Below are 12,492 nucleotides of genomic sequence, written 5' to 3'. Positions count from 1 at the left end.
CAGTGTTGTGCAGTGGTAGTTTCCCATCCGACATTCTGTTTTCTATTTTTTTTTTGTGTTATCTGCAACTGGAACAACTTATGGCTACAACAACAGCTTTCTTCTTGCCACTCCTGCATGAAGGTCAGTTTGAGGACAACCAACACTTGGTTGTCGACTAATTGTCCAAATCTCTGTCAATCTCTCTACGTCTTCTAGAGTTTGCATTCAACAAACTCTAGAAGAGTTTATTGGGATTTATCACACTAAATCCAAATAAAAAACATTGAAGTGCATGGCTGAAATGTGAAAAAAATATGTAAGAAAAAAAATGTCCAAGTCATTTTGATAGGTGAAGGTGTAATTTTAAATTCCAGTTTCTGACAGACTGTTACATATTCATTAATTTCCTGAGCTTACACAATCCCATAAATGTGTTTAGCTTGTGTGTCTTTTTGCTAAAAAATACCTTTAACAGCCTCGTCCACTACTTCCACCACTCGATCAATCTGTTGGACCTGCAGCACAGACATCAGGGAATACATTTATTGATATAGACAAAACAAGCCCACACAGTCAAACACAGGATATTGACAACACACAAACACACATACACTTATCCAGGTTTATTTAAGGTGGATATGTAAATCCACTCTAAGGCAGCATGCAATAAGCAGATAGGCAAACAAGTGCAGAACGATACAATCACAACAAGTTTCTTCCAGTTAGGATTAAGCAATATGGATTTTCTAAATGCCAATTAGTTTGTATGTACATAGGCAGAGCAGCATGTTTGGTTTGTATTGACCAATGCAATGAAACTGCAGCAGAGTTTTAACGATGTAAAACAAAAGTCAATGAAATATAAGTTTAAACAAAAAAGAATAATTGGGAGCATAAAGTAACATATAGGTAATTAAAAAGGTCTTTCAAATAAGATACCAAAGAATCTCTCAAACACAATCAATTCATAAGTAAGTAAAAGTCATTCTCCTTTTCGTCTCCTAAGTAGACAGAACAATCCTGCAGTTCTAGCAGCTTAAGACTCCTCTAATTCATGCAAAGATAATAAGCATACACTTGGCCACAGCTTAAATTTAATCAGACTGTTGGAAAGCTCAACTAATTTTTTTAAAGAAGAAATAAATGTTCACACTGAGCAGTACTTATTTTATTAATTTGCCTTGCTACTATGTTATTAAGAGCAGTAAAATGAGAACAGCAAAAGGTTGTTAAAAAGACATGCATAGAAACCTAAAGAGGTGAAAAAATAAATAGCATGATCTTCTTTGACATAATTTCTCCTTTCATTCTCCCAAGCGTTCCTCTAAGTCACTCTCCTCCTCTGCTCTCAGAGGTTTGTGGACTTGTCATTGGCTCTGTCTGCCCACAGGTCCATTACCCAGAGTATTTTTCCAAATACATTCACATGGACACACACTGTGCTTTGCAGGCAGCCGTTGCATGCATGTTACACACTGAAATAAAACCTATTTCCTTGTAATAGCCAAGCAATCTGGATCCATTCAGCGCAGCAGCGGGTGTCCCTTTGTACAGTAAAGGTTTGGTAATGCTTACACTTTGCAAACTAATACAGACCTCCAGTTTCAACTCTGTTTTCAAATCCTACTTTATATTCATAGGGTACTCCTTAACTCAAAAATTGAGGAATGTTAAGAAGAAATGGAATCCGTCAGATTAGGACTTGAAGTAAATATACTGGAAGGAAAAATAGCTTAGATTTTGCCTGTCCTTTTTGTTAAATAGGATTCTTTACCTTTGACACAACTTTGTACATGACATACATTTATAAAGGCACTGTGTACTATAGTCAAACAGAATGTAGAAAATGAAGGGCTAGATTTACTTTCACCTATTGGCAATATCCTGAAGATTTATAAAGTTATCATTGGAAGGTAATTAAAAAAATCATATTCAGCAACACAACAACAAGAAATGTACAATCTTTGGAAAGACTGAATAAGTAGTGGCAAGCTGCGTAAGTGGGTGTGTGTCAGAGTCAGAATGTGACAGGTCTAGTTAAGATAGATGAAACACTGCAGGCTTGCGTGACTGCCTATGTACCTTATACAAGGTGCTCTGTCATTCATTCAGACATAAAAACAGGTATACACAAAAAACAGATGAGACACAAAGGTCAATTAAAGAGAATAGATTTAGAAGGAAGTACCTTTTTTAACCCGATCCCTTATCTAGCCGTTAGTGAAATCACAATAGACAAATTCTTAACTCATTTGCATATCATTTGAATAACCCACCAACTGCCACTGTCATTATGCAGTTTATTATTGCCACCACAAAAACATAAGTCATGTGTATCTTCTCTCATATGCCTCTTTATGTTGCCTGTTCATGCATTAATGCATCTTTAAATGTACAGGCATGAGTACGCATGTTTATAAAAAATAAAATTTTTCGAAAATCTAATCTACATGACACTTTTTAAACAGCTCTGAAAGGAAGTCCATACATACAATGTTTTCCCAAATGGCATGTTTAAACAGCATGTTTCAGAGATTGTTTATAAGTTTTCATTGGGAAATAATAACATTAAGGATCCCATCATTTCAGCAGATGTTTCAGAGCTGGGATTTTTATCTTAGGTTCAGAATTAAGTGGAGGAATAATGTGGATGAAAGCCTAATCCTGGCAGATCCCTGCAAACACAATAGGAGAATGGGCGTGTGAATGTTTGCCTGTATCAGTCCATAAACCCAACTGACTCATGACAATAAGTTGAGTTACAAAGGTGAATTTCCCAGTTGTTTGCTGCGTCTTAAAATCTTTTGTAGATAAAAGCCCATTAACTGTAGAAAAGAACTGCAATGACTATACTGAGAGAAATTTTGCTTGAATGGATAATTATCTAAGCTAGTATTTAAATATAAAAAATAATTAGTAAACCAATGCTAATACAGCCTTTTTTGTGTAATACAGTGAAACATTTAGGCTATAGCGGGTCTCGAGTTAACAGTTTTTATTACTAAATCAATTTTTTTTAAGTTTTGCTAAACACAATAAGAAAAATGATGAGTGAACGAGCAGACTATATGAATACTATAACGGCGCACAAACGCTCATGTAAGCTATGCTGTGCTCCATTAGTTCATTAGTTCAGTTTCTTAATTTCAACTCTAAAAATTAACTAGATTAAACTGAATCACTGAAAATTTGTATAAATAAGCGCTTTATAAAGACCAGATATCAGAAATGTTGTTACAGATCTCTGATTAGATTATTCTTAAAGGAGCAGTATTATGCGTTTTCCAGGCATACAGTGCCATTTTATAGCACAATCAAGTTACTCTGTTACCTTCAACTGTCATAAAAATGTCACATATATCAAATACGACTTAAAAGAAAATTGACTTTGTAATTTAACCCCTTGAAATTGGGCATGTCTCTTTAAAATCTCCTGCTCTTATTGGAACTCTGCCTTCAAGAAGTTATCAACAGCACTGCTCCATTAGGCATTTAATAACGTTGCACTGAGAAGCAGCTCGTATGAGGAACTCGGCAGATGCCAGGGTTTGCTAATTGCTGCTGGCTTGTCTGAAGGAGCTTAGCGATGGAGTCGCCAGGGACGGCTGCTCTGTGAGGTGGAAGCTCGGAAACTGAGGCGGTGCTAGATCCACCCACGTGTTTTGAACAGCTGGATGGTTGCCACGGGAGATTAAAGAATTTCTCAAACATGCATGAAAGAATCAAGGAAACTCCAGGTAGGTTTTTCATGAGGGAATAACATTATAACATATAAAGGTCAAAAAAGTCAATTTTACATAGTAGTGCACCTTTATTTACAAACTTATAATCCAACATTTTTCTGCTCATAAATGTAATTGTGACTGCAGTGATAAAAAAAAAAGTATTTGTAAATTCAACTAGCAGCTATAATATGTTTAAGTTGATTGTAATGCCATTTCCCAATCTAAGTTGCCATTTTTACTTTGGATAAAACACAGCAAAAGTCAAAGAACACAAATTGAGTGCATGAACACATACCCCAATAATGCTAAGACCTTTAAGGTAGTCCATCCGGGGCTGAGCCTGAGGAACACAACCTGCAACGACCACTTTCTTCTGCTGCTCCTGGGCTTTCCTGCACAAACAAATATAAGAGTTTTAGAGATTAACACTAGTCAATAATTTGGTTTCACAAGTCTGCTACTGTGAGAAATATTTTAATAGCAATGACTGTCCAAACAACTCTTGGTAGTAACTGAGTCGATATGTCAGAAGTTAACATGTTCCAACAGCAGTTTTTAATGAAGATTAATAAATATTCCTAAGTCAGTGAGCAAAATACTGCAGGTTCATGGAGCTCAAATGTAGATACATATGAACCCACACACCATAATCAAAAGCTTTAGTGATCCAACAGACTTTCTGCATCCAGCACCAAATTAAATCCACCTCCAAACTGTGTGCAACTGTTTGTTTCACATACGAATTGCAAATGTTAAATCTGCTGAATCTCTGAACTCAAAATATAAAATATATTTTCAAGGAGGGGTGGCGTTGGATATGACTTGAAATTAAATTGTACACATACTTCCACTATTAGGGACCAGTTAATCTCAAAGTTACCAAATTAAAGCTCTAAACATATAAATTGTAAATTTTACTTTTGATACTGTACTGTATTGTGTGCATAAAAACTATACAGATCCAGAAAATTGGCCGAGAAGTAAGACATCTTAGAGCAACCGAATGCGTCACAAACTGTTCTACTGGACATGTGGATATCAGGAAGACAAAAATATAATTAGTGGTAACTCTCTGTCTTTTTCAGATTTTTTGGTGCCATGTTAAACATTAAACATAGTGAGACATTTAAACTATGCCATTATTCACAATTAACATATGTTTGATGAAAACAATATTCTAAAACAAAACTATGATGCCATTTAATTGTTTTTTTTTATCCACTGCAGAAAGACTTTCGAGGAGCCAAGGTAGCTTTAAATGTTTTACTTTTCCTGACACTGCAGGAATCAACGTCAACTGAGACAAAGCAGGTAGAAATCTATCCAATATTCTTTACTAACTTATAAAAATCATCCAACTGGAAAAAAGGTTATTGTTGCTTTTAAAAAAGTTTAGCTCAGTCTCTCATGTTCAATATTTCAGCTAGCCTTCAGAGACCCATAAATTTGCAATGTTTTACAGCACTTTTGGTCCAACAAACAAATTAAAACCATCACACCTCCCAAGGATTGTTCATCAGTTTCAAGTTTGAAGAAGCAAACACTGCAGCAGTCATGTGCAAGAGCTGTTCCCCAAATGCAAGTAATCACAGAAGTCTGCATCTGCAAAATTTATTTGAAAGGGTTTTTTGTTGCATTTACACCTTTTCATCAGGTTTGTAGTTACTGTATAGAATTTATAAAGTGTGGTCACGTTAACAGAGTAAACAGTTCCAGTTTTGGTGGAGAAAATTAATGTTTTTATTTTGACAACCAACAGTCCTTTCCCTTGCTCACACTCAGGAATCGGGATCTGCATCTGATATGTGTGGCGCATCGGAAATCTGTTCAGGTTTAACATTTTCTCAGAGTTCAAAGTAACTGTACTTGGCATTTAAACTGCAACAACTATGAAACAATCTGATAATGCTGTTTTGGTCTGATTTTTAAGTTTTTAATCACCTTACAAACTCGGTTACAGTGGGCGGACAGCTGTGCTCACAGAACGCGGCACCAACCCTGCTGTGGAAGGACCCTCTCGACATCACTGAACGTAATCTACATAAACAGTCCATTTCAGATCCTCGCATTGGAAACTCAAAAAAGAAATAAACTAGCTAGCAAAAAATGTTTCAGGAAATGAAATTATGAAGAAAAGTTCTCAGAAACCCATTGATAACTAGCGGTTATTTATATTCCCTGGGAAGTTATCGTTCAAATATTATTTAAAACCACGTCATTGATCGTGTATGTTCCTGTTTAAATGTGCTGAACGAAATAAAATAAAGCTATGCAGACAAACAGTGTACCAAAATGTGCGTGTGTCTGCGTGTGTGCACATGGTCTGTGCAAGTCTCCGTGTCACCTCCAGTTAGTGGCAGTGAGATTTGAGACACGCGGTCTGTCTGACAAAAGCTTTTGGAGGAGCTGCCCAGACTCTGCCATAAATCTTTAATAATGAAGCCTCCTGACAGCAGGAGTGGAAGAGGGAGGGAAGGATGGAAGAGGGGAAGCACATAAGTAGGGAGAAATCGTAGGAGGGGGACTGAGAAGCAGCAGTGAGGCTGGATGCAAACTGTCAGTAGTGTTTTAATTCACACCGTTTGTATTCAACAAAACAAAGAGAGCTAGCGATGGAGGAGGAGGACTGTGCAAGGGAAAGGAATGTGAAAGCAGACGACTCAATTCAAAGCCTGCTTACACTGTCACATGAATGAGAACTGGAAGGACAGATGAAAAATGGTAGAAGATGAAAGAAAAAAAAACAGTGAAACCAGAATTCAAAAAGTGTTCATTGTTTATTTTAGAAACAAAATCCTTATTTTGGGCCAAGTACAGAACATTTGTACTGAGACACTGTAAAAGGTTTAACACTACATGTGGTGTGTTTTAATGTTCCTACACACTTCCACATTTCTGAGAGGGCTGATGGGTAATTACAAAGTGGGCTGACAAATAACGAAAGATATCACAGTGTTGGATACAATGGCTCATTTTACTCAACTGATCCAAAGTATATTTACAATGTGCATTCAATCTGTCGGGTTTTATCTACTGGCCTTCTGCCACTGCCAGAGAGTAAGGAACAAAACCCATGTTATTGCAACTGCCTTTTTATGGTGTCAACAGACTGTAAAAATATACAGAGTGAGGGAAGAGTGTAGCAGTAAAGCAAACTATTCCAAGTCACTAAGAGTAGGTATAAAATTCTGATCAAAAGTTAGAAAGTGTCAGTCACTCTGCTAGATATCCCATTAAATAATTACTTTTCTTCTGCTACACCTATAAAAAAAATTCAAGGCTAAAAGAACAAAGCCATAACCACATATGCAAACATTCAGAGATGCATCTGATAAGTGTGACTCCCCATCACAGTTACAGCCATGAAAATCTCTCTCCAGCATTAGTGCACATTCAGACACATACACAGCAGGGGTGCAGCTGCCTAATTGACAACGTCTCATGCCAAAATGCACCAAACGTTCCTTTAATGTGCCTCTCGCTCCCTGCCCATAGACCGAAAGCCATAGCTGACATGACAAGGAAGCAGAGAGCGGCTGTGTTGCTGTCTGAGCGCCCCAGTGGGAAAGGCCGATCACGTTGCGTACAATTCCTGGGAGGAATGAGATGGAGGGGGATTATGGGATGCAGTTGCTATGGTAATGCTTAGTAGTCTAATAAAGCTCTCATTGCCAATGACCCAGACTAGAGCAGATGTCCCCCAAGATCAGACGAAAGGGATGTATGCGTAGGGAGATGCGTGTGTGGGGGTGTGTGTGGGAGTGTGCACATCTCTCCTCCACTCTGCAGCCCCTTCTCAACTCTGTCACTTCTCCTCAAAGTCCTGACACAAAAGGTTCAAACAATGTCTAAACATACTGTGCATACGTGTTCCAGTGGTCCAAGCTGGTGATGGGCGCAGCATTCATAGGACTACACATAGATGGCTGACCTCTGTCGTATATGTGGTAGAGAGTGCTGTGCTGTACATACTTGTTTTTAACAGCTGAGTAGACACAGTGAATAAGTCAAATTAAACTAGACTAAATGTCCAACTGAATTGATCAGGTTGACTTCGAGATGCCTCATGCTAGGAATATGACATTAAGTTACCTTAGGCATCAGACGGACCAGAGAGCATGACCTATATGAGACTCTTCAACTTTCACACAGCAAAATCTGAAGAGAAAGATAAAGTGTTCCTTAGAGGATCAGGGTAGAGTCTTCCAAAGAGCTTTTTTCAATGAGAGCAACATGCATTTGGTCGCATAATCACATGACATTCTCTAGAAAGCATTGAATGTCTACAATGTTCTCATTCATGTTTAGCATCAAAACTGATGTCAACATATATATATATATATATATATATATATATATATATATATATATATATATATATATATATATGAGTGTATGTTAGGCTAATTCTGAGCCAGAAGCAACGCGAGCTGCGTCTTCAGATTGAACCACAAGACCAAACTTCCCGTTTTAGGTCGGTTAGAGTTATCAAAATGGTCTGTTAAATGCCACAATAATGTGGGAATTATTAGAAAAAAACAAAATTAAGGTAGGTATATAACAAAAATTGTACCTAAACTTCATTCACAAAAGATGACTGAAAGTAACGTTTTAATTATATTTTAATACATTAAGATGCACTTGTTTCTTAATATATTAAAGAATATATAGTGCACAACATTCCTATGCAGTGCACTTTAGAATAGGAATGTTTAAACGTCTGAATTCAATTCTAAAATAACTATCATGTTATCATGAAATTACTTCACATTGTAATGAATTCTTTCTACATTTAATCATGCCATGATGTACAACATAAATTCCTGACATATTTGCATTAGTATAGATTTACTTATTTATTTATTTATTTATTTATCAACCATTTTTATTCATGAAATCTAAAACACTTCATTTTAGAATGTGTTCATTGCTGTATGGAAATTTTGGATCTCAATACATCAATGCTGTACAATCAGAAGTGGTTCATTTTAGTTTAGAAGCCAAATATCTAAAACAGACTTTCAGCTATATTCACACATTTATGAGTGTGCGTTTCCGCTCAATGACTCCTTGCTGCGCAGCGTCCTCAGCCATATACAGATAAGGTTTTGGCTACATAGCGGGGGAAAGTATGAGCTCATTACATGCACACACAGATCCTCTGCCATATGTTCCCTAGCAAACATGTTGCTTGAGGATGAGGTCATAGTGATACGAGCCGTGAGAAACTTTGTGAGGCTGAGAGAGTATAACTTTAACTTAAACTAGATTAAAAAATTAAGATTTTTCTACTCCAAACAATATGATAAAATTAAGTGGGACATTGAAGATATAGCTCTGTTGCATGTCTATTTCTCTTGCCTCTTTACCATATTTGGCCTATCCTTGCTCCTTTTGTCTTCCTCGCCCTCTCATCTGCACTTCAACGGCCATTTCTGGTTGATTTGACAGCGAACCAGCCACTCAGTACACCCCTGACCTCTCTGCATTAGCATAAGCAGCAAGGGGCAAGGTTAAGTACCCATCAAGCCTCTGTAATTAACATGTGAGTCGATGAGTGCACGGGTGTTTGTGAGTGTGAGTAAGTGAGAGTGAGCAAATGTTTTAAATTGCTCCTTCACATATTTTCCACTTCTACAAACTCCTGCTGAATCAATAATGCAGTTATACTCTTGGTCACTGAGGCAATTTCAATTTCACAACAGCTATTGTAATCCAAGACATTACCTGATTTTATCAACAGGGGGACCCACAAATCATGTTTATTTTTTAAATGTTTTATTCAGTGTTCCATATTTATATTCCTGCGTGTTTTGTAACAGCAGCAAAAAAAGAAAAAAAAGTCTCCCCTGGCTGACAGAAGAAACTGAACTGAAGAAACAGTGTTTTTCTTACAAAAAACAGTGTTTTTTGTAAGAAAAACACTGTTGCTCTAATAGACACTGTACTCATTCCTATGTGTATTACTGTACCGGTAGAGTTTTTCTAAACAAAATAAATTATAAAGAAGCTGCTAACTCTGCACCTGTGGAACCTGAATGTGAACAAACTAAAACACATTATAGTTTGTAATGTGGAGAATAGGGAACAGAAAACAGTGACGGGAAACTGTAAAAATTAAATTTTTATGACAATGTTACAAAGAGATCTGTTGAGTGTCTTGTGATATGTTAGCAAAAATAAAAGACAAATAAATGATAGATAAAACAAATGAGACTGCCAGTTTTAACAACATTAAAGATAAAGTTGCTGGGCGTGGCAGTGGAACAGGTATAAAGCATGACCCATGTATGGAGGGAGGCCATAGTCCAAGACTTTACAGTTTTGATTCCCAGTCTGATGACCTTTTCCGCATGTCTTCCCCCTCCCTCAAAACCCACTTTCCTGTCTAACAACTGTTAAATAAGGCCAATAGAGCCAACAAAACCGTATATAAAAAGACAAAGTTTCTGTTAAAAATAAGAAAAATACAACAGTTCAGAGGCAAAGAATGTGATTCTTATAGAACATGAACACTGAAATCAAACCCATGATTAAAAAGGTAATTAAGTGAGCACAAACAACTGTGTCCATAATCTCAGAGAAGAATGGTAGTTTTCAAACAGGCATATATCTTGGGTAGTCTGATTTAGTGAAATTTGATTTCTTAATCTTTACTTCAAATATTTCAAGAACTAGGGTAAGTTTGCTATCAAAAATATCTAGGTTATAGGCTAAATAATATTTAGGCAAACTTCTTAAGGAATGTGATTGTGAGGAAAGACAAGCAAATTCAACATCAAATCTTTGGAAAATGAAGGAAAGAAATGAGTGGTCTGAAGCTATGAAAAGGTTTGACTGAAGGAGGAAATCTGAGAGGTAAAGCTGCCAAATCCCTTTTCTAGTTTCACGTAAACACATATCCAGAATGCACTTTTTAAAGCCCATTTGTTTTTTCAGCTCCTCTTCATGAGAACAGAAACAAAGACAAAAATAAATAAAAATAACTCAACAACTGCAATCCAAAAACAAGGTTGAAAGCACAGGGGTGTAGCGTCAATGAAAGATGATTACATGAAAGAAGTCCAATAAAACTAACTTGAGATTAAAAGAAAACAATACTAAAGTGAAATGCCATAGCACGCAGATAGATTGCTGTTTTTAAAATCTGGAGCACATCTTTGATAACAGTAGCTGTGACAAGGGACCAGAATTAAAACAATGCAGAAGGAGAAAAGAAAATGTTGACTCTTTTCATCCTTCCTCATTTATTACTAGTATACCATTTACAAGATACAGGCAATCTGTTGACCAATCAATAGACACCTATAACATAGCTATTTTATGGCTGACCCACTCCGCCTTTGGGTATGCTGTAGATAGGATGCTCCTGTACTGTCCAGCTGGGCCTTGTAAAGGAAAGTCAGATGTTATGCGAAGCTTTCAGATTATGGTCTTTAAAGAATGCTGGACACACATTCACACTGCCATGAAAAGGAGAGAAATCTGTCATGTAAAATTAGATGAATGTGTAATAAATACCATATTACTGTAAATGAGCTGTATTGACCGCTTGAATGCTTCATAATAGAGAAAGGGCTAATAAAAGACAGAAAAAAGACCCATGTGAAACAGACCCACACAGACAGCTGCACAGATGTGCTGGAAATTGCATTAGAGATGAGCACTTCAATGAACTTCAAGAAGGAAGACTATATAGCTGAATCCTAAAAAGAGCCCCGAGAGTCCCATTTCCCATGCCAAGTCCTGTTATTTATAGAGGAAGGGCTATTATGGGGCATTAATGTGATAGTACCCAGCCCCAGGCTGTGACAGAGAAAAAGCTGATAAGTTAATATTTCAGATGATAAACAAAAATCTCTATACAAATCCATAGAGATCGTGCATTTAGGTATTTTATTCCTGAATTTAAATCACATGCTTTTTTCAAAAAATACTACTGGAACTTTGCCCATGTTTACTAGTAAGTATTGAAATGGTCACTGTTTCAGTATTATACCTCTAGTGTCTGATCAAATGTTCCCAAGGCATAAAACGGATCATGTGAATGAAAATATTTTACAGAAATGTGCTGGGTGAATCTCAGAGCAAGAATGGTTTTTTTTTTTGTAGAAATCAAAGTATAAGGAAAAATGTCATAAAATCCAACAAACTTTAGCCTATTGAAGAACAAAATTCCTACATACATTCCTCAGCATATTAATAATGTTCTGCCAATGGAGGTAGTGAAGCAACACAAAGAAAGAATAGAGGAATGTTACCAACTAAAAGAGTACTCCCTCAATCTGTACAAGGTTACAAACTTCCAGCGCTATTGCAACATCTTTCATTTCATACACAGAAAGGTTCTACACATGATTGAATCTGAGATACTGTTCAGCCCGATCCATCAGAAACTCTGATCATAGCAAGAAGGCTGTGCTTTAATTTCTTGATGTTGGTTATTTTCTGTCGTAGTCCTGCACTATTTGCTGCTAATCAATGAAATGTTCATAACCTGCACCATAGGAGATAAAAAGCACATCAGGCAGGTCAACGTTAGCAGAAAGTACTGTCTTGAAACTGAAATTTTGGAGATACTACCTCAAGTTAAAAAAGAAAAGTTTAGTCCGCTTTATTGCCAAGACATTACGGGAAGGTTATGTTCATCTGGTCGCCACTGTCTGTGTGAAGCTGCACTATTCTGTATGAGTGGCCATCTCTGTGTAATTATTTGAATCCAAAGATCAGACAAGGGGTAAGTCTTTGTTATAATGACTCAGGTGAAAGGCCACTCTTGGCTGAA

At 36.8% G+C, this 12,492-nt stretch overlaps 1 protein-coding gene across 2 annotated transcripts in view; it reads right to left on the bottom strand.

The window, feature by feature from the left end:
- cdkal1 (CDK5 regulatory subunit associated protein 1-like 1) overlaps positions 1–12,492 on the bottom strand; it is a 190,543-nt gene that overhangs the window by 131,158 nt on the left and 46,893 nt on the right. For both annotated transcript variants that reach the window (XM_028013056.1, XM_028013055.1), the window contains 2 exons: positions 4,003–4,099; positions 449–497 (listed from right to left, as the gene is read on the bottom strand). In XM_028013056.1, coding sequence (XP_027868857.1) covers positions 449–497; positions 4,003–4,099 — 146 coding nt within the window. The remainder of the gene's footprint in view (positions 1–448; positions 498–4,002; positions 4,100–12,492) is intronic.

This window comes from Xiphophorus couchianus, chromosome 3 (genome assembly GCF_001444195.1).
Source record: "Xiphophorus couchianus chromosome 3, X_couchianus-1.0, whole genome shotgun sequence".
Lineage (NCBI taxonomy): Eukaryota > Metazoa > Chordata > Actinopteri > Cyprinodontiformes > Poeciliidae > Xiphophorus > Xiphophorus couchianus.
The sequence above is the reverse complement of the archived record's forward strand: the minus strand, read 5'-3'. Positions and strand labels throughout refer to the sequence as shown.